At 40.1% G+C, this 23,638-nt stretch overlaps 1 protein-coding gene across 2 annotated transcripts in view; it reads right to left on the bottom strand.

Annotated features, from left to right (window-relative positions):
• The window catches only part of ABLIM2 (actin binding LIM protein family member 2), a 335,657-nt gene extending 316,577 nt beyond the window's left edge, over nucleotides 1-19,080 (bottom strand). Inside the window, exon 1 of one of the 2 annotated variants that reach the window (XM_056802386.1) lies at nucleotides 18,301-19,080. In XM_056802386.1, the coding sequence (XP_056658364.1) occupies nucleotides 18,301-18,310 (10 nt within the window). In that variant the 5' untranslated portion in view covers nucleotides 18,311-19,080. The remainder of the gene's footprint in view (nucleotides 1-18,300) is intronic. The other variant, XM_056802381.1, reaches the window with a different exon arrangement.
• Nucleotides 19,081-23,638: the final 4,558 nt, after the last annotated feature.

Raw genomic sequence — 23,638 nt, 5'->3', positions numbered from 1 at the left:
GTATCTGAGGTCACATTTGAACCTGGGCTTGGCTCTCTATATACTGAGCAACCTAGATGTCCCCATCAAAACCAATTCTTGAGAAAAATCTGATAATATATGCAATATTCTACACCTGTGGACTCCCTACTTCTGCAAGGGTGTGGAAGAGGAAGCAACTTCTCTTTGGGGGGAGGAAGAGGTGCAAAGCCTGTTTTTGGAATTTTGGAACATTTATTTTCAATTATTTTTAGCTATTCTTTCCATTCACATTGTTGTAATTATTAGTCCACAGCTAAGTTAGTACAAAGAGAGAGAGAAGCCCAATTACTTTGGCAAATCAGAAAGGTTTCTGATTAAGGTGGCACTTGAGATGTACTTTACAGAAAACTTGGAGTCCTAAATGGCAGAGATGAGACAGCAAGGCATTCCAAATACCAAGGACCACCTGTGCAAAGACATGGAAGATGCAGAAGGAGCAGATAGCAGATTAGTTTGAGCTAAAAGTCAAGAAATAGGAGATAAGGGAAATGAAGGAAAAAAAAACCCATGAAATTAGACAGCTAGGTGGTACAATAGATAGAGTACCAGGCTTAGAGTAAGGAACACTCATCTTCCTGAGTTCAAATCGAGCCATAGACACTGTCTAGCTCGGTGATTCTTGGCAAGTCACTTAATTTACCTCAGTTTCCTCACCTGTAAATTTTTAAACAAGAAAACCCTAAATGGGGTTGCAAAGAGTCAGTCATAATTTAACAAAAACTGCATTAAATTAAGACATGAAAGATAAATGATTGGTAGATACAGGGTATGTTGGAGGAATATGAAATGCCAAGCTGAGAATTGTTTTTTTTTTTTTTGTGGATGCAATCCAGAGTCATTGAGTATTTTTTAATAAGAGAGTGGCATGATTCAAGTGTGTGTGTGAAGGGAATCCTCTCCTAGGATCAGGCATGGGCTACATTCAAGTCATGGCTTAATTGTCCAACTGTGTGTTTGTAGGGACAACTTGCACTGATTAGTCAGTGTGAAGCACAACCCACAGACCATGTTTGTTTGTGAGTTAACTCACAACAACTTCCTTTTAGCACTACTCAAAAGAGAAGAGTCAGGAAAGCCTTCCAGTAACTGATAGCAGCCCGGGTCACAACCACAAAAAGCATGAAAAATAAAGCATTTCCTGCCCTCAAGGAGGTCTCAACACAATAGTTCACATTTTAAATTAAGTGTTTTACAGTTTCTAAGGCACTTTCCTTCAGAACCCCCTTTGAAGTAGATAGTGCTAATATGATTTTCAATTTTTAGACCAGGAAACAGACTAACTTCTGGCCCTTGTTCTTCTAGGTGACTTGCCCCCAGTCACATGACTACTAATCCTCAGAGTCAGAAATTGAATCCATATCCAATGTTCTTTCTTCCTTAACACACTTCCTGGATAATAGGCATGGGTACCAAGTGGAAAGTTTGTTACTGAGCTGAAGTTGCATGAGCCAAAAATTCCCTGTATAACTTCCCACCCAGTGCTAGATAGAGCTGGTCTTAGAAAGTAAGTAGTCCTGAGGAACAGGTAAAAGAAGATAAGATCCCCAGCTGAAGTATGACTCATGAAGTAGGCAATGTGACAGATCTTGACTAGTTTGGAATTTGGGCTTTATCTTAGTCAATAGAGAAGCCATCAGGACATTTCTGATCTTGGATGGATGGAGAGAAACTGACTTCTTAGCAAATATGCTCCAGCAGTTTGCAGGAAGGTTTATTGGCTATTAAGGGAGGGAAAATTGGTTGGATGGTGAGCAGTTAGAAAAATATTTCAATAGATAATTGGTGAAATGATTGGGAACTTCCCTCTCTCCACAATTTTCCTCCTCTCCATATTGATTTCAGGTTCCTTTCCTGATTTCTACCCAAAGGCTCAGGCCTTCTTTGCCCTCAAACAAACTTTCCCTTCAGTCCATCCAGAATCCTTTCAACTTATTCTCCTAGATCTTTCCTCCCTTTCACAGCTAAACACCCTAGGAAGAGTGGAGAACAATTCCCTACCTCCACTTTAGAACTGCTCTTCAGTCTTACAATCTGACTTCTCACTCAACTGTTCTGGGGAGAGGATTCTTAATTGCTAAATTCAAGAGCCTTTTCCAAGACCTTTTCCTCCTTGACCTTTCTGCAGCTTTGGACACTGCAGACCACACCCTCTGACTCAATAATCTCTCCTCCCTTGGTTTCAAGGACAGTTCTTTCCAAGTTCTCCTCCTACCTGTCTAACTTGCTTGTGCTCACTTGCTGGGGCTCTCTCTGTGTGTCTCTCTGTCTCTGTGTCTCTCTGTCTCTGTGTCTCTGTCTCTGTCTCTCTCTCTCTGTCTGTCTGTCTCTCTCTCTCTCTTCCCCCCCCCTCCTTTACTAGTCAGTCTTTTCCCCACCCTCTAAATGTTGGTGTCCCCTGAGGCTCTATCTTCAGCCTTTTTTATCTTCTCTTTCACACTATTCCTTGGTGATTGAATCAGATCCCATGGGTTCAATGATCACATCTATACAGATGATTTAGAACCACTCCTCACCTATATGTCTAACTTAAATTTAAACCTACTTGGGGAGGGAGAGGGGGAAAGCTGAGTAGATTGAGAGCCAGGCCTAAAGACAGGAGGTCCTAGGTTCAAATCCGACCTCAGACACTTCCCAGCCCTATGACCCTGGATAAGTTGCTTAACCCCCATTGCCTAGTCCTTACCACTCTTCTGCCTTGAAACCAATACACTGTATTAATTCCAAGATGGAAGGTAACGGTTTAAAAAAATTTTTTAAAAATAAAAATAAATAAATTTAAACCTTCACTCGTTGTTTTACCTTCCCACACAACCCTGCTCCTCTTCCCAACTTTCCTATTTTATTATTTTCCCTCCACAGCATCTCACATAAATCTCTTTCTCTCCATTGCTACTACCCTAAACCCTCATACTGCCTCCTTTCTCCAATCCATTCGTCACATAGCTGCCACAATAATCTTCCTAATGTGCAGTTCTTATCATATTATTCTCTTCCTCAAAACCCTTCATTGGCTCCCTTCAGGATATGTAATTGACATTCAAAGTCTTCCTTAGCCTATTTTCTCTGCCTTATTTTGCTCTTTTCCTTTTCACACAAGTTGTGTGAAAGTCCCCAAACTTGACATGCCATTTCCAGCCTCTGTAAACCTGAGAAGTCTGCTGCTTCCCCTGTATGGACTGAAATCTCTGTCAAAATCTTCCTTTTTCAAAGATTCATGCTAGAGCCACGAAACCTTTTCTAAGGCCCCCAATGTGAAGATTCTTCTCTCCTCTATTCTCTTCTTTCCTATCCTTTTCTCTGTCTTTGTCTGTCTCATCGTAAAATGTTTTATCTGGGACTCTCTCCTGCCATTACTCTAACCTTGCCCTATATACTGGTGTAGTTCTCATTTCCCCCCTAAGTAGAATCTATACTACTTTCTGGAAGATATGGGGTAAAATTTCTTCTTTGTCCCTCTAGTACCTTGCATATAGTAGGCAACTAATAAATGTTTATTACAAGGAAACTTTTCTCCATCACTTCCCACCCTGTTACTTTTATCATCATCTAGACAGAATGTCTGAAATATCACCACTTGGGATCTTGTTCAGTTGTTTTTGAGTCAAATCTGATTCTTTGTGACCTCATTTGTATTTTTTTTCTCTTGGTTTTCTTGTCATTTCTTTTTTGAATCCATTTTACAGATGAGTAAACTGAGTCAAACAGGACTAAGCAATTTGTCTGGTGTCACACTATTTGTAAGTGTCTGTGGTCAGATTTAAACTCAGAAGGATGAGGCTTCTTGACTCCAGGCCTGGCACTCTATTCATTGCATTACCTAGCTGCTGAATTGGGCTCTGTTCATCTCTATAAAATCTTCTCTTCTTCCAAAGTCTTTATCAAAAGGCAGAAATATTAAATGACTCTCATCCATTCACATCATAGTGTGAATTAGTATGTGCAATACTGAGGACAGGGTCCTGGGAGATGGGAGACAAAATGAATAGCTTAGTTTTAATGTAGAATGAAATTAGCAAGTTGATCCTAAATCCACTGTATATATCAGGTTTGGGAGGAGTGGGCATTGGTAAAAGGGAAAACACTGCAGATAACATAGCTATCAGTGTGAGCGTCTGCTCCTATGTGCAGTACAATTAATTTATCAATGGATAATATGGACATGAACGTGCAAAAAAGAGAGAGTATCGACTTAGGTTGTAGGAGATTGAGTGCCTGTGTCAGATGCTTCTACCATTGGATACAATTAGTTTCAGTGTTAGAAACCCCTGGTAATCTGACCCCGGTGTTGGAATCTCATTCTATCTGAGACCAATCATTGCAGAAAGGCAGCACTTAAGTATAATGGAAGAACACTAGAATTGCACGCAGCAGAAACCTAAATTCAAATCCCAACTTCAAATACTTTTTACCTGGATATATCATCCCATCTCTATGAACCTTATTTTTCTCATCTATAAAATGAGAAACTTATAATTGAAAACTTCAAATGATAGTTAAGTTTAAAAAGTATATGAAAACAGTCAAACGTTTAAAGCTCTCTATATATGATGAGCAGTCATTATTATTGCTTCTCTCATTATATATCTGGAGGCAATCTCACAACCATGCTGACTAGGTATATTACAGATTCACATTACCCATTCTTAGCTGGCGCCATGCTGCTTCAAGGCTCCCTAACTGATTTCCTATGTCAGTCTCCACAGAAGACATTCCATTCTTCTCTCCTCGAGCTTCTAACATCTTCCCTTCTTGTCTCTCTGGGAAGACTTTGCCTACTTCTTTACTGAAAAACTTAATGATGCTGAAGATAAGTTCTTTCTTCATCACAAAATCACTCATTATCATATCTTCCCCCTTTTCCCTAGTCTCTGATAAGGAGGAAGTCCTTCTTACCAAAGCCAATCTGCTTCTCCATTTGCCCTTAGTCCTATCCCTCCTATCTTCTCTGCAGATTTTTAACTATACTCCTCTTTCTCAAATCTCCAATCTCTCCTACCTACTAGCTCTTGCCCTGGTATATTTCAAACATACCTAAAGTCTTGATCCTTAAAAAGTTTTCATTGGAATCTACTATCTTCACAAGCTTTTGCCCTATATAGCCAAACCACCTGAAAAGTTATCCATGCCCATTGCCTCTATTTCTCTAATCTTTCGCTCTCAAGTCTTTCCAATCTGACTTCTGGCCTTACCAGGCAATTGAAGCTTCCCTTCCCCATGTTACCAATGATGCTTTATTAATTGCTAAATTGGATTTTTAAAAAGGATCAAAACCCTCTTTCAGGAGCCATTCTTTGCACAGCATTTAACACTACTGACCACCCTCGCTTCCTGGATACTCTCTTGTCTCTTTCTACCTATCTGACTGTTCTTCTCAATCTCTTTTGCTGAGTCTTCATTTTTCCTTCTTAACCTCCTCATTAATCAATATCATGTCCCCTAAAGATGAGTGTTCTCTAAGGTTTTGTCCTAGGCCCTCTTTACTTTTCCTTCTATGTATTTGTCACTCTTGGTAACTTCATCAACTCCTCTAGGTTTAACTGTCATTTCTATGGAAAGTCTCACATATATCTGTATACATTTAGATATAGCTTTATATTTATTGGATCAGAGATTCTACTCAACTTGGGGTCCATAAACAAAAGAAAACAAAAAGGAGAATGATTTAAATATAATCAGTTTTCTCTGTTACCCTATGTAGTTCATTTTATGCAAATAAGAATTTAAGAATTTTAATTTAAAAAATTTTAAGAAAGGGTACACAGTCTTCACCACTAAAGGGATACCTGACACAAAAAAATGTAAGAATATATTATATGGATGGATGATTGGGTAGATGGATAGATGGATGGATGGAGGTTTGGATCCATGAAGGGATGGATAGATTCAGCCTCAGTATGCTCTCTGGGATCTAATCCTGTATGGCGATGAAAACTTTAGACCAGATATTCTAAGCTATTTCAAACTCATTTTATTCAAAACTGAATTCATTTTATTTTACCACAAACCCTCTCTTATTCCTTTAATCACATTTTCGTTCAGAGTCACAACCACTCTTCTAGCATCTTTGGTTAGTAACATTGACTTGTCGTTCTCCCTTACACTCCCCCCCCCCCAAATATTTAGTTGAGATCTTAATAGTTTTACCTTCATAATATCTCTCAAATCTAACTCCTTTCTACCATCCAACTACCATTTTTGTTCAGGTTCTCATCATATCTCACTTAGGCTATTGTAATAGTTTCCTAATGCCTCTCCCTATCTCAGTTCTTTGATGACTCTAGTCCATCCTACAAGCAGCTGCCAAAGAATTTTCCTTAAGTGGTGTTCTGGACAACTCACCAAACTCCAGTGGTGCCCTGTTGCCTCTTGGATAAAATATAAACTATTTATCTTTTAAAAAGTCCTTCACAGCCTGTATCTAAGCTACTTTTCAGTTTCACTGAAACTGAATCCCTAAATCCCGTACTCTGCAATTCAGCCAATATGTTCTTTCTGAGATTCTTCACACATGATAGTCCATCTCTTAATTCCTTGCCTTTGCGCTGGATGTTCCACTTGTCATCCTCCTGACCTTTGCCTCAGACCTTCTCTTCATTTAAGATGTAGCTTAAATATCATTTTCTGCATAAAGAACTGGTAAATAGAACCGCAAAAAGACATAATATGCATAGCTTTTTATCAGGTGATGTGTGGAAAGAGGAAGGAGGGATTGAGATACATAGGAATAAATTCTATTTCTTAAAAAAAATGTTTAAAAAGAAAAAAAGAAACAAAATGAAGCCTTCCTCTCAAGATGTCCATTCATTGCTCCTAATTCTGCCCTTTAAGACCACAAGACCACGTAGAAAATCTCTCTCTCTCTCTCTCTCTCTCTCTCTCTCTCTCTCTCTCTCTCTCTCTCTCTCTCTCTCTCTCTCTCTCTCTCTTTCTCTCTTTCTCTCTCATATGATACTGGAAACTAGCTGTTGTGTTCCTCCTATCCCTACTTTCTTGGTGAAATGTAAACACAGTAAGGAAATATTAAAATAGCTGTAGCCAAGTGGCAAAAAGAAGTATTAATCATAAAATCTCAAATTTTGAGTATAAGGGACACCAGAGATCATCTAGTAGAAATACCTTAATGTCACAGATGAGAGAAAAGATCAAGAAAGGTCAAATGATTACTCCAAGAATAAACAGTAAATGGCAATAACTGCAATTTGGATCTTCAAATCCAAACCTAGTCTTCTTTCTACCTTACCATGCTGATGTTATCTTCCCAATGATAAAGACAATAAAAAAAATAGATAAGTAGAAAATTAGAATAACAAACAAACCTATGGGCTAGTAAATAGGAGCTACATATATCAGCACTGAAGCTGATCTGTTTAAAGTGTTCCACTACTTTGTTGACGCTGTCTAACAAACTAGATACCCAAGATCACCTGTGAGTAATGGAAAAATCATCCTTCAGTAAACAAAGAACTCACTTCTCACATTGCTCTGGGCTCTAGCGCACCACTCAAGTGACCTGCAGAAGGCTCTCACACATTAAATGGGAAACCTCACTGCTTCCCACCTCCCCAGAGGCACTAGTGCAGGAGCCTAGAAACAGGTTAGCTCACGTCAGTATTGGTAGGATGAGAGTCAAGGGAGTCCAGCGAATCTCTGGGGAAGTAGATGGACTGCAAAGCAAAGGATTGTGCAACGATTCCAGTAAATGGGGACAATATTTAGCTGGGATATTTAAGGAGAAGGATGGGTGGTTACTATTTGCCATTGAATGTAAGGCTGGCCAAGGCCCTGTTGCCTTTGGGCAGAATTGGCTTATCAGAAGAAAAAATAACTGATCCAGCTAAGCCAGTGAGCCCAAGGCCGGGTGTGGCTGCAGCTGTCTGGGCATCCCTAGCCTGTCTCCCTTTACATGGGCGTTTTTCTGTGTTCTGACCTATAGGAAGGGAGTTGAGCAATGGTGGTTATGTGACAGTGTCTCCCTCCCCCAGACATTCTGCTCACTAAGGCTGTGCATAGCACTTACTCTGAGTGTGTGTAGAGAGATAGGGAGTGCAAAGGGAGAAAAGGGATGCTCCATTTACCAAAGGAAAAGTATGTCATTCAAATATCAAATACAGATCTGCAATCAGATCTGAAAAGTCAAATGCTTCCGAGTGCTCATCTTCCTCTGGATATGTTTGAGAGTCCCACACATAACAGCTATATTCTCTGAAGAAAAACAATCACTGGGAGTGATCATTCATGAACTTCCAGTGGCTCCCCACTGCCTAATAAATAAGAAATGAAACTCTCAGATTTTAGCTTTTAAGTCATCCTCAACCTTCTTCCAACATAACTTTCCAGACTTATCTTCTATAATCTGCCTTCACGTTCTCTACATTTGAATCTCCACATGATTCACTCTTGCCCACTCTTGACTATCTTCATACACTTATTCCCCATTCCTAAAATGACCTTCTCCAGCCTATTCCCATCAACCATCTCTTTTAATCATCTTCCATTCCTTTAAGACTCAACACTAGTGACACCTAGTCAGAGAAGCATTCTCTAATATCCCCCAAAGATCATATCTGTTCTTGGCATTTATTATATTTCCTCCATACTAATTACATGTGTAGATGTTTTTACAAACACATTCCTTAGACTATAAGCTCCTCAGAGCAAAGATCATGCCTTACTGAATATTTACTTCCTCAAACTCTAGAACAATGCCTTATGTCTAAAAAAAAGTTTGCTGAATATTATTTCAATTTAAACAAGTCACTGAACAAGAAGCCACTAGGTTGGCACTGGGTAATTCACAAATTTATGATGTTCAATCAAGTGAGGCAAATTAGATTGAGAACTTTAAAAAAATCACATTTCTCTGAATTTTTATTCATGTATTCATTCATCCAACAAACATTAAGCACCTACTGTGTGCCAAGCACTGAGATATAAAAACCCAAAACAACTGTTGACCTCCAGTAGTTTACATTAAAGTCAATAAGTAAGGGCTTTTATCGATGACTCAAGGTCATTAGTAGGAACAACCCTTGTAAAATAGTGATATACTTAGAGATTTCTAAGTCATACAGAGTTGTGAGCCCCATCTTTTGGAGCTCTTCCCTTCTATGTATGTATGTAATGTAATGTAAGAATTAGTTATTAGTTAGTAAGTACTGTAAGAATTAACTAGTTATTAGATTAATTAATAACTAGTTAATTCTTTTTTTTTAAACCCTTACCTTCTATCTTGGAGTCAATACTGTGTATTGGCTCCAAGGCAGAAGAGTGGGAAGGGCTACGCAATGGGGGTCAAGTGACTTGCCCAGGGTCACACAGCTGGGAAGCGACTGAGGCCAGATTTGAACCTAGGACCTCCCATCTCTAGGCCTGACTCTCAATCCACTGAGCCACCCAGCTGCCCCCTATAACTAGTTAATTCTTACAGTTTGTATGTATTGAACCTCCATTACCATCAGCTATCACTTCTTCCTGAGTTTAATAAAATTATCTTGGATAGTTCCCTACTCTTGTTCTTTTTATTTTTCCCATTTTGTAAACTAAATGACAAAATGTGTATGAATTGTGTCTAATACAAAAGCAACTGAGCTCTGAGTAAGTAGCTGAGAGGATCTCCTATAATAAAGCCCACCAACTTTCCAGCTATTGTGTTTTTTTTTTTGCTTCCTTCTAGTACTAAAGAAAAGAAACCTAAATAAACAAGATCATAGGATCACATTAGGAGATCAGAAAGGGAACTACAAGGTCAATTAGTCCAATATCCATATTTTACAACTGAGGAAAATGAAACCCAGAGCGGACAAGTGATTTTTCCAAAGTCACACTGGCATAGCCCCTCAGTTTCTCTCTCTCAAACACAACACTCTTTCCATTGTAACATGCTGCTTACACCTTCAAGAAAGGTCATTGACCATAGCTAGGTGGTATAGTGGATAGAGTGCTGGGCCTGGAATTGGGGAGATCTGAATTGAAATCCAGTTTTAGACCCTTCCTAATTGTGTGACCTTGGGAAAGTCATTTATCCCTCTTTACCTAAGTGTCTCTTCTTTAAAATGAGCTAGAGAAGGAAATGGCAAGCCACTCCAGAACTGTTGTCAAGAAAACCTCATCAATAATCCTTGGGGTCACAAGGAGTCAGACCCAATCAAACAAAAACAATAATGCCATATTGACTCATTCATTCAAAAAACAGGGAGCTTTACTGAGGACCCTCTAGTCCAGGGGTCCCCAAACATTTTACACAGGGGGCCAATTCACTGTCCCTCAGACCGTTGAAGGGCCGGACTATAAAAAAAACTATGAGCAAATCTGTATACTGCTGTCTAGGATATAGTGGAGGCTGCAGAGCTGGCTATGATGGGCCTGTAACACCTTGCACAGGCCTGTCACCACCACTGCTATACTAAGCAGCAGTATACACAATGCAGAATCCCCTCCCCCAGATCACAGCTCACCATGCTGAGGTCTTCTATTGTGCAACCACATAATCCTTTGCACGGCACCTCGTTCTTGTTCAGTTACTCTCAGAACAAGGCACCGTGCATAGGATTGTGTCACCGGAAGTAGTACTGTGAGTGACGTTGTGCTTTGAGGCGCCACCACATACAGTGCTCCTCTTACTGACCACCAATGAAAGAGGTGCCCCTTCCGGAAGTGCGGTGGGGGCTGGATAAATGGCCTTAGGGGGCCGCATGTGGCCCTCGGGCCATAGTTTGGGGACCCCTGCCCTAGTCCAGTAAACTTAAAAGATTACACAAATATACTGACAAAATACTTTTCATTTTATAATGTGTTTCTACATGACTATTTCATTTTGATCCCACCCAAACCCTGTCAGATAATTCCTATCCCACTTGACTCCATTTTAAAGACAAAGAAACTAAGGATCAGAAATGGCAATTGAATGACTGTGGTCATGTGAATCACCAAGTTGGAACACAAACGCACATATTCTGACTTCAATAAGTAATCAATCTGGCCTCAGACACTTCCCAGCTGTGTGACCCTGGGCAAGTCACTTGACCCCCATTGCCTAGCCCTTACCACTCTTCTGCCTTGGAGCCAATACACAGTATTGACTCCAAGGCGGAAGGTAAGGGTTTAAAAAAAAAAAGATTGTCAGGGAAAATTGATTGTTTTGTATAGACAGTGTCCTATACCCATTAAATGGCAAATTTCTGGGTTAGACTAACTTATGTTCTAATGAATGTTACCGGGGGGGAATGTAATAATAATGTCCTTGTTGTTCATATCTCAAAGAAACATTAACACTGTATGGAAAAGGAATAGTTTTTCTTCATTTAATTAAGCAAGTTTAGTGACCCCTGAAAATTTTTAGGCCTTTGAACCTCACAGGACAACATGCTACAAAGACTTTCAAAGTAGCGTGAGCTATTCTTTCTTTCTTTCTTTTTTTTTTAAGAACCAGAAGCAACTTAATTCTCTTCTCATTCCATTTTAATGGCACATTCTATGTCCATGACCATCCAGATGAAAGTGTTTCCCACATAAGATACTGGTGTAGGAAAGGTAATTATCCTGTAGATTCCATTGAAAATAGCAGTCCATCATTACTGATTTCACTTCTGATCCCAACCTACCCACGCCTAAAACAACAATGCCACAGATACACTGTCTTCACCAGATGATAAATTCTAAGAGGAGGTGTGACTGAATAAAAAAAAATGTAGCTGACCAGTAATAGACAGATACCTGGGTTTAGCTCCAACTAGGATCATAGACTCAACTGTGTGGCCTCAGATAAGTCATTACCCTACTTCCTGAGGCCTCACTTTCCTTCTTAATAAAATGAGTAAAATGGACCTCCTATCCTTCTTTATATAAGTGGGGAACTATGGCTGCAGAATACTGTATGTACCATCAAACTGTTGCTGCACTAATTTATTTTGCTATACTACTTTTTCTCCTCAACTCTTTTTTTTTATTATTATTTTGAGGGGAAGCTAGATAGCACAATGAACAGAGATCCAAGAGAGGCGGTCTGGGTTCAAATCTGACATTAGACAATTTCTATTTGTGTAACCCAGGACAAGTCACTTAATTTAATCACTTAGCCCTTACCACTCTTCTGCCTTGGAACCAATACTTATTATTGATTCTGTGACACAAGGTAAGGAGATGATAGATAGATAGATAGATAGATAGATAGATAGATAGATAGATAGATAGATAGATAGATAGATAGATAGATAAATGAAGAAGTCTCTCTAAGTCTCTCTGTCTCTGTCTGTCTGTCTGTCTGTCTCTCTCTCTCTCCATGCACTAAGCCTGGGTACATTTCCATAAATTCTCTCTAGAGGATCCATCCACTATGTTACAGTGCTTCCACTGGTTCTTTGCATTTTTCATAGTTACCAGGGCATCACTAGAGGTATCCATTTGTTTGGTATCTTTCTACATGATCGGTCCACCTCTTTTTTTCCAATCATGTGTATCCTCAATACCAATTCTGCCATTTCTTATACACAAATCATCTTTGGTGGATCCAGCACTGGCCTTGGAACCAGGAAAGCCTGGTTTGAATATCATCCCTGACATTGGCTGTGCACCCATGGGCATGTCCCCTAACCTCTTCTACCTCCCTCAGTTTCCTCATCAGTAAAATGGAAATGGTGTGTAAAATATATATCTCACAGGTTTACAGTAAGGGTCATATATGTTTAAGGTAGCCAGGTGGCTCAGTGGATAGAGTGCCAGGACTGGGTTCAGACATGGTCTTACATACTTCCTAGCTGTGTGACCCTGTGCAAATCAATCAATCTCAATTGCCTATCTCTTACCACTCTTCTGTTTTGAGATCTAATACTTGGTTTCATTTCTAAGTCAGAAGGTAAGGGTAGCAACCAAAAAAAAAAGGTTCAAATGTTATTATGTATATAAATTATATTGCAAAATACTATACTTAAAGCTCTATATGACTCAGTTAATGTTATCATCAATCACATTTTATGGCATATTAGAATTTAAAAATTACTCCAAGATCTAATAAGAAAACTATAAATATCATCATTCCCATTTCACAGATCAGGAAATTGGAACTCAGAAAGGTTACATGACTTGTTTGAGGGTCTCATAGAATCTTAATTGAGTAAGTTTTCTTACTTCATGTCCACTACTCTTTCCCCTACAATAGGATTAATGCTATTAACCTTTGGGGGGTGGGGGGAATATCTAGAACTATCAGTGATAATGAAGCTTACTCTTAAGCTGAAAGGAAGAAAGAAGATAAATATTGTTTAAAAGTTCCTAAATACTGAATTAATATTAAATTATATCCTATATGAGAAGCATGTAAAAAATAGCAAATTAGAAAGTTGGGAGATTCATGGTGCTAGTAGGAAGCATATTGACAACATCTGGCAGTGAAAGTTGACATATTCATAATGATAGAATAGGGAGAGTTGTATATTAGGAATTGGGAATACCACTGAATTTTGGAATCAGGAAATCAGGGTTCAATTTCCACTTCTACTATTTATTCCTTATGTGATTTAGGCAAGTCACTTTAATTTCCATGTGTTGGTTTCTTTATAAAATAGGAACAAGGCAGCTAGGGAGTGCTGGGCCTGTAATCAAAAGGGTCTGAATTCAAATACAGCTTTAGACACTTACTACCTATGTGACCCTGAGCAAGTCACTTAACCTTGTTTGCCTAGTTTTCTCATCTGTAAAATAACTTGGAGAAGAAAATAGCAAACCATTCCACTATCTTTGCCAAGAAAACCCCAAAATGGGTCACAAAAAGTCAGACACAGCTGAACAACAACAAAATAGGAACAATCACTGAACTACCTGATTGCCTGTTGTGAGGATTGGTTTTGTGAATGATAGGATGTGACATAAACATGAGGAAGATCCACCCCCCTCCCCTTACCCCACACAGGGAGAAAGAAAGCACTCCCATCAGGCTACTGGGTAGAGAGGCAAGTGATGGGGAAAAATATCATCAGGCAAAGTAGAGAGGGGGAGGGAAGCAGCTCCCCCAAGACCCTCTGCCTTTCTATTAACAAACTCTGGTAGAGGAATATAGCACACATGCCCACAGAGAGCATTCTGCATGCCCTCTTTGGCACCTGTGCCACAGGTTAGCTATCACTGCACTAGAGAATACTTGAACAAGTGGTTCACAAGGAGAAAAGCATTTTGTCAACCTTAGGGTACTACAGAAATGGGAGGAGCTAAATTATTGTTACTTCCTACTCTGACATTATCTGGTTCTGGTTTTTTTCCTTTGATAGGCTGTTCATCTTTTATTTATTAGAGAAACTAAAAAGGCATCAATTATTGTCATGGAAAACATAAAATTATCCATCTCACACCTAAACATTATCCTTTTTTGAACCCACTATTAAGGTTATCTCTGTTTTTAAAATAGTCTTTAAGATGTGCCTTTTTCTTATATTCATTCATTCATGGATATTTTGAATGATTTATATAAACCCTCTTGTTTTCCAAATACCTGCTGATTGACTATTCATTGTAAAACTTTCAGGAGACAATTTACTATTTTAAAATCCCTTTCAAAAATTCTCCAAATCAAAATTGTTAGGCGTTTAAAAAATAACTTTCAGAACAGGCAATGTAAACTGTTTTGTTTCAGAATATTAAAAACTGGAAAATGGGTAGCTTCATTTGATTATAGAATCATAGACTTTTAAAATAATATTTTATTTTCTCCAATGATATGTAAAATTTTTTAACATTTTTAAAAATTTTGAGTTCCAAATAATTTCTCACTCTTTAACCCTTTCCCCTTTCCTGAATCAGTAAGCAATCTGTAGAATCATAGATATTAACAGAAGAATATTAGAGGTCATCCAATCTAAGTGATTCAATTCACAGGTGAAGAAACAGATGTTAAGATTCAATCTTGGAGGGGCAGTTAGGTGGCTCAATAGATTCATTCTTAGCTCTGTGACCCTGGGTAAATCACTTCACCCTCATTGCCCAGCCCTTAACACTCTTCTGCCTTGGAACCAATTCAGGGTTAAAATAAAAAAAGATTTAATCTTGATTTTCTTTGATGGAAAAACTTTTCTCCCAGGATTTTGAAGCATCAGGTAGGATTTCATTGCCATTACTACAAGTGATTATTTAGTTAGGGGTGACAAATAACCAAAGAGACTTGGCATTGGAAGAGAAGTCAACTGATCCAACACCCTAGCTAATAAAAAAGACTTCTTGAATAGCTCTGATGCCAAGAACTTACTACCTTAGAAAATAATCCATGCTACTTATAGTCAGCTTTAATTGTTTAGGAAGTTGTTCCTTTTACTTTGGTGAACGTAATCAATGTTCATCATCAATGTTGCTCTTCCTCTACCAGTACAGAGTAAAGTCCATCCATGCTGGAAAACTTTTGTGTCTTTTTTGCATTTTGTAGGTTTATCAGTAGAGCACTCAAACTAACTCTGACCACATTACCAGCCCACATTTCAATTAATTTTTCAACCAACAAATATTTATTGAGCACCTACTATGTGCCGTGCCAGGCGTAGTGCTGCATGTTGGGAATACAAAGACAAAAAATAAGAAAGTTCTTGCCCTCATGAAGTTTATATTCTATTGGTGAAGTAATATAAATTTATAAAGAAAATAAAGGATAATTTCATGGAGGTGGGGGATTAACAGCCAGAGAACTGAGAAAGATCTAATGTAGAAGATGAAATTTAAGCTAAACTTCTAAGGAAAAGAAGGATTCTCTGAGTTAAGTGAGAAGAGGGCATATTCTTGGCATGTGAGATGACAAGTCCTAGTTCAAAAGAATTTCAATCAAAACTAATAATTATGTTTCATAGTCTACAAGTTATGCACATCTACCACCTCACTTTAATTATTATACCCACTATTCTCATTTTAATTTTTCTAGATCTTAGCTAATAGCTTGTTGTTTTATCAGGTCTAACTCTTCATGACTCTCTTTAGGGTTTTATTGGCAAAGATACTGGAGTAGTTTTCCATTTCCTTCTCTAATTCATTTGACAAATGAATAAACTGAGGCAGAGTTAAGTGACTTGTCCAGGATCACATAGCTAGTAAATGTCTGAGGCCAAACTTGAACTCAGAAAGATAAATCTTCCTCACACTCTATCCACCAAGCTACCTAGCTGCTCCAAAGTTCCTATTTATATATTGCCAAATGCTTTTCAAATAGCATATTATTTTATCCTCCCAACAACTCTGTGATATAAGTGATATATTAACTCTGTTTTGCAAATGAAAATGAGATGGACAGAGTTTAACTGACTTTCCCATAAAATAAACCCATTCATTTAGTCAGGACTTCTTAACCTGTAATCCATAGTCTCCAGGAATCCTGGGATATATTTTAGGGGTTCTGAACTTTGATGAAGAAAAAAATTACCTCTAAATGAAATTTAGTATTTCCTTTAACTACTTAAAAGACATTATTCAGAGAAGGCATTTGGAGCTTCCCCAGACTGCCAAAAAGGGAGAGAGGGGGTTAAAGAACACTTGGTTTGGATGTAAGATCCCTTCTAGCACTAAAATTAAATTATCTGTGATAGCAGCATACATTAAGAGACTAGGGCATGGTAGATAAAAGAGACCCATAGGACAGGTGGGGGTGGGAGGATGTTAAAGGGACAACTGGATGACAGTGGTAGAGATGACCCACATTTGGTTTCCTGAAGGCATGGATTAAAATCATTCCCTAGATGTGGGTGTTTGGGCTCATAAATTGAGAACTCAGAGTATCACTAGTTATCCACCTTGGCTCCTTTGAAAGATCCTTCCTGGAAGATTTCCCTCAGAAGACCCTTCCCTAGGACTCTTCTCTTTAGCAACCCCCTTGTCAACTCACCTCATAAAGTCCCAGCTTTCAGACATTTTTCCTATTTTAGTTTCCCCCCACACACACACACACACTCCTTAATGCTTTCTATAAAAGATCTCTTCCCAGTCCATCAGATCGCAACAATCCCATCTTCCACTCCTAATCTCTCTCAAATTGACAGTGGAGCCCCTTCTGCAACGCCTTTCCCAAGAGGGTTTGGCAAAGCTAACTCTGATGCTGATCCTGAGACTGACACTGACTGCAGCCAGCTTTGACTTGGCGGCTGGAAGCAGGGAAAAGAAAGAGACAGCCAAGCCTCCCATTCCTCACCCGGAGACCATCTTCCGACACCCTTCCCATCCCTATCCCTAAAACCCCAAAGTTCCATGCCTAATCTGGGCACCGGTAATAATCCGCCGCCAGCCAAAGCTCGGGGGTGCCTATTATTAGTCGGAGGAGGGGCGCTCCGCCGGGGTGGCTGGACAGCCCTGCAGTAGCAGCCAGCTGCAGTCACAGCAGCAAGATACCGGTGCTGCTGCAAGATGATAGGGCTTCTTTCCAAACGCAAAGAGAAACGGCGCGAGCCTCAGTTCTTTTCTGGGCTGGAAAGGGCCCCTGCATTATAACCTGATGAAACCGAAAAGAGGGACACTTTGAGAGACGAATATTGATTAAATTCAGGCTCATTGAGAGAGAAGAACGAAGGAGGAAAGGTGTAAGGGGCAACAGAGCTCTTGAATGCAAAGGAAACCAAAAAGCTGACTGTTAGCAAAGCTTTTGAAGACATCCGGTAACGAACCCCAGAATCTCAGCAGTGCGACCCTTGGTAGGTTTTTCCCCCTTCTGAGCCTTTTGCCCTCATTGCAATGAGAATAGAAATATCTTTACTCCCTACCTCTCAGGCTCTTTCTTAATAATGCCTTTTAAACATAAGAAATCAATGTCTTATTATCATCATCAATGAGATGTGACACAGAGCTGTTACTTGCATCCCCTTTCTGGCCTTCAGAAAACCTCATTAGAAGAACTAGGGTGGGGTCACCAGAAAACTACTGCAGCTTTTCCTCCACTCTCTGGGCTCAGGAACACAAGAGACGCAGGGCTCCAGGCCCAATCGGCGGCCTGAAATGTCCTCAAAATATCTCCTCTCATTTTAGGATGTCAGGATTTTAGGATGGATGGGGATGTGAGAGGGGGAGGGATGCTTAAAATACAGAGTGCCAGAGCTTCAAGAGAATAGGGAATATGAGCTATCAGACCTGGAGGAGACTTCTGAGATCAGCTAGTCCAATCTCCTCGTTGTACAGGTAGGGAAACTGAGGTCCAGAAAAAAATGACTTACCCACTTACACATCGACTAGAGGATTCCCTCCCCCGCCCCGAAAGTGGCTAGAACAGGATGAAACCCTTCCTAGCAGACCAGCCCTCCCCTTCTCTCCTGGTGGGGCGCGAGCTGCGCTTACCCGCGCTCATCTTCTTCAAAGGCGCCCGTGGTTAGCAGGTGCAACTCGTTCCTGCAGTCGTTTCTGGCCGGCTTCCCCCGGGTCCAGGTGGATGCGGGGAGTGTCGCCGCCGCCGCCGCTGGCTCAGACAGGGATGGCTCTGCTTCCCCACCCTCTCCTACCTGTTACGCATCAAAAAGTCCCACTCCTAGCAGCAGCATTTAGCGGCAGCAGCAGCAGGAGCAAAAGCAGCAGCAGTGGCAGCCACGCTCTCTCAACCAGTAAACTGGGAGCGTGGACACATCCCTTCCCCGCCCGGGATCGGGTTATAAACGGTGGTCCACGCCCCCTCCCTCCTGCTGACACCGCCCTGTAGTTCCCCGGGTCAGCAGCGTCGCATCCCCTCCGGCCAGCTGGGCATGAGCGGCCCCGTGCGCCAGGAGGGCGCAGTCAGCGCTAGGGCGGCTCGCGATCTTCTTCCCACGGGGCCAGCGGTGGCAGGTCCGCAGGCACCCCCAGCTCTAGCTCTGCTCACCATCCCCACCAACAGCCCTGTCACTCACTTCCCCGGGCGCGCCTCCCTCTTCTCCTCCCCGCCTTCCTCTTTCCTTCCCTCCCTCGCTGCTGCCACCACGGTTCACCAGGCTCTCCGCCTGCCCTGCAGGCCAGGTGGTAACCCAGTCCAAGCTCAATGACAGGTCTTTCGGCGCTGAGAAGGGGAAGAGCACCCCCCCTCCCCATCCCCCGGGAAGGCACCCTGGGAAGTGTAGGCGGTGAGATCCAGCCCAGTCTCATCCCTGGCTGGCAGAGGGCGGAGCAGACTACTAGCCCCAAGATGCTCTGCGCAGGCACAGCCCCACACAGCTGACAGCAGGCGCCTTCAGGACTCGGGAGTCCTGTGAGACAGGGGCTGTAAGCTTTATCGTTCTCATTATACAGACAAGAAAACTGAGGTGCGGATAAGTTATTAAGAGACAGAGCTATGACTCAAACCCAGGTCTCGTGACGCCAAACCAGGTTCAGTCCTATTTAAACTACCCATTATTGTCTGTTCCTCCTATTTGGCACTTAGAACTACCAATGTAGAAGGGAACTTTACAGTAAATGTCAAACATATTTTACAGTGAGGAACAGATTAGAAAGGGAAAATTGACTTGCCTAAGATCCAACAGCTAAGACTTCCTAGATTTCCAATTCTTAATTCAAGTGAATTTTCTACTATACCTTGCTGGGAATCAGGAGTTATTCATTCATTCAAGGAGCATGCATTAAGCTATGTGCTAATGCTTGGATTACAAACACAAAAATCACGTACACCAAAATTAAATTTATATCTATCTAGGTATAGATATATGCATATATATAGCCATCTGTATATATATAGACACGAGTATGTAAATAACAACTCTGGGATCACTCTTCTGACCCAGTCTGGCACTAGTAAGTTGGATTCCCAGAGAGGTGTTTGCTACTACTTTCAAGGCACTAAAGTAGCCCCGTGGGTGGCTAGCCTAACAGAAACTTGCTTAGAAGTCCCCACTTCTTTTTTTAAAAGTAAGTCGACAAAGGCATTTACTCAAATGACAAAGTAAGAGCAGTGATCAAAAGCATTTTCTCCCAAATTAGAGGCACATTCTCCAGCAAATACAGAATCTGTGAGAAGAGTGCATGAATGTTAAATACAGTATGACACCAAAGCCTAGATAACTCAAAATTCTGTAATTTCAGGGCCTCAGTGGCCTTTTTACCTCCAAAAGGTCCACACAAATTTCACTTTAGGATGTGGTACAGAGGAATAAACGAGTCATTTAACTATTCAACTAAACTCTATCCTCTTGATCCATAATGAAATTTTATTTCATCTTAAACCTCTCAGTTTCTCAGTTTAAACTCTAACTGAAACCTGGCTGCCCCCAGATGACACTCTTTGCCTCAACAATTTTTCTAGTACTGTCCACACTTTCTTTCATACCTCCCCAGACTCACCTGTCTAAGTGGAGAAGCCTAAACACCCTTTCCTTTCCTTTCCCTCCTGTTTCTGCTTCTACCATCACTAAATGACCTATTCTCCTTTGAGGTTCCCATTATGAAAAATGTATCACCCAATTTAGATCCTGGTAGACTTATCTACTTTACATATAAGATAATTTTCCCTAACCTTTTCCCTTTACCTCTCCCTCCCTCCACCCCAGTGTATTCTTCTTTCTCTTTCCATTCTTTTCTTTAGATTATCAAGACATAATAGATCAATCCCAGATCTTGTCTAATTAGACTTACTCTGTGAACCCTGATAATAATAAGGATCAGAGAAGACATATGTATCATGTCCCCATATATAAATGTAGGCAACTTATCCTTGTTTAATCCTTTATCATTCTTTATATTTTTCTTTTTGTTTCTTTTTACTCTTGTGTTTGTACTTCAAAGTATTTCTACAGCTCTGGAGCCTTTTCATCAGGAATGCTAGTGAGTCCTTGTTCCTGTGAATTACCTTTACTTTTCTTTTTTGTTTTTTGTTTGTTTTTAAGATGGTGATATGTGGATTCTTTCTGTTTTGATTTTGCTCTCCAGCTCTAATAAATCTGGGATGTTTTCTTTAAAGATTTCTCGAAATAGAATGTCTAGGCTCTTTTTTTTTCCTTTGTTCATTGAATTCAGATAGTCCAATGATTCTTAATTTTTTTCTTCTTAATCTATTTTCCAGATCAGTTGTTTTTGCTATAAGATCCTTTATATTTTCTTTTATTTCTTCTTAGATTTTACATTTATTTTATTAAATTTATTTCTTCTTAGACTTTAAAGATTTCTTGTTGTCTCATTGAGTCATTAACTTCTATTTGGCTCATTCAAATTTTCTGGGTTTGTTTGGGCAAGTTTTTGTATATCTTTGCCAAGATGTTAATTCCCTTTTGAATTCTTTTTTCATTCGCTCTCATTTCTTTTCCATTTTCCTCAAGCACCCTATTTATTTTGAAAAATTCTAATTAAAAAAACTCTTACTTCATTTCTTCCAGGAATTCCAGTTGAAATGATACCAACCTGTGTTTTACACTGAGGTAATTATCATAGACATTTTGGAGTCATTCTCATTAATATTTGTATCTTGAACTTACTTGCCACCATGATAGCTTATTAGGGAAGGGAAATGGAAGAAACAATTAAATAGTATCTACTATGTGTTAGTCATCATCTTCCTGGTTGCCCAGGCCTGCAGCCCCAATATTATCCTCAAGTCTTCCTTCTTACACATCCCAATAATTCAATCCATTACCAATCTTGTCATTTCTACTTTCACAAAATTTCTCCCCACATTTTTTTTAATTCATTTTAAAATTCATTTTTAAATTCATTCAGAGCTACAACTCTACCTCAGGTCTTCATCACCTCTCATCTGTACTACTGCAATAGCCTTTAAAACAAAATCTTTATCTTCTGTCTTAGATTCAATATCATGCATTGTTTCCAAGGCAGAAGAGCTATAAAGGCTAGGTAATGGAAGTTAAGTGACTTGTCCTGGGTCACACAACAGCTAGGAAGTATCTGAGGCCAGATTTGAAAGCAGAACCTCCTTTCTCTAGACCTGGCTCTCTCTATCCACTGGGCCAGCTACTTGCCCCTTTAGTAGTCTTTTTAATCAGCCTCCCAGCTTCATGTCTCTCCACATTCCAATTTATCTTCTATTTATCTGCCAGGGAGATTTTTCTAAAGCATAGGTCTAACCCTGTCTTCCTCATCCCTATGAGCTCCAGTGGGACCAAATATAAGTTTAATTGATTTTTAAGCATTTTTCAATCTGGTGTCTTTCTGTTTTTACAGTGTTATTACACAGTACTACCCTCTCTCTCCATTGTGTTATCTGTGTTATAGCCCAAATGCCTACTAGTATTCCTCAATCTTACATTCTATCCTCCATCTCTGTGCCTTTGCACCAGATGTCCCCTATGCCTAGAATGTTCTTCCTCCTTCTCTCTGCCTCTAGGTTTCCCCAGATTCCTTTGAGACTCAGGTGCCTAACTTCCAGAGAGATCTTCCCTTGTTTTTTCCAGCTTCTAGTGTCTTCCACTCTGAAATTCATTTCTGGCTACTCTCTATATACCTAGTTATTTACTTGTTGGCTCCCCTAATACAACATGAGCACCTTGAGAACTGGGGCTATTTTTGTCCTTTTCTGTATCCTCGGCATTTAGCAAACTACCTGGTACATAGAATGCCTATAAGAAACAAATGCTTTGGGGCAGCTAGGCAGCATAGTGGACAGAGCACCAAGCCTGGAGTCAGGGAATCTTGGGTTCAAATTTGACCTCAGATACATCCTAGTTGTGGGACGCTGGGCAAGTCACTTAACCCTTGTTGTTCTTTTGTCTTAGACTTGATACTAAAACAGACAGTAAAGGTTTTTTAAAAATAAATTTGAAAAATTCTTGTTAACTAAATATTGACTAACTTACTTTCTGAGTGTGGCATTTCCCCATAATGGGAGTCTTAGCTCCTTTTGGTTCTTTTAGGGCATGATGCCTCAGTTGGACAGGGTGATTTTTAGTGGGATTGGGTAGAGCAGGTTGTTTAGTGGCTCCTTATTTGTCTTGTCTACTTTTGGTCTAGACTGGGTAGATTGTTCAGCTTTTGGATAGCAGCTGCTGGATTAATTCAACCAGGTTCCCTTGCCTCTTAGCTGTTGCTACCAGGTTTCTCAAACATGGCCTGATATCTCTACTAGATGGGCCAATATGCCAGACTCCCTGAGCTTCAGTGGGCAGTTGAAGATTTAAGTCTCCAGGATGTACTCCTAACTCTACAAAGGGCTCCCTCTACCATGCCACAGAAGCCCCTTCACTCTAGATTCTCACCTCATCCCTACTCTACTTCCCATAATGGAAATACCCTTTTCCTCTGTGGTTTCTCCCTCTGATTAGCTGTTTTTATTACAGAATCTCTGTTTTAGGAGAATGAAGACTTTATTCTTCTCTAGGCTACAACTTAATGCTCTGGATTTTTCCTATAATTCCTCCCCCCCCCCCTTTTCAGCTTCTCTTTTTGCATTGTCTCCCCCTACTAACAAACTGATCAGGGAACTTTCTGATCAATCGATTTATATTATTAAGAACCCCTGTGCAGAGGATTATGCTAAACCCCAGGGAAAATCCCTGTTCTTCTGGACCATAAAATATAGCAAGGTCAAAAATGTGTAAACAGATCAATATAATAAGTACATTGGAGAAAATGAAAACAAAGTATTCTCTTAGGTCCAAAGGAACAAGGAGTAAACAAATAGGAAATCAAAGAATTCCTCTAGGAGACTGAATTTGAGTTGGCTTTAAAAGATGAATAGAAATCCAACAGAAGAAGGGAGAAGGGTAGA

This window comes from Monodelphis domestica, chromosome 6, assembly GCF_027887165.1.
Source record: "Monodelphis domestica isolate mMonDom1 chromosome 6, mMonDom1.pri, whole genome shotgun sequence".
Taxonomy (NCBI): domain Eukaryota; kingdom Metazoa; phylum Chordata; class Mammalia; order Didelphimorphia; family Didelphidae; genus Monodelphis; species Monodelphis domestica.
The sequence above is the reverse complement of the archived record's forward strand: the minus strand, read 5'-3'. Positions and strand labels throughout refer to the sequence as shown.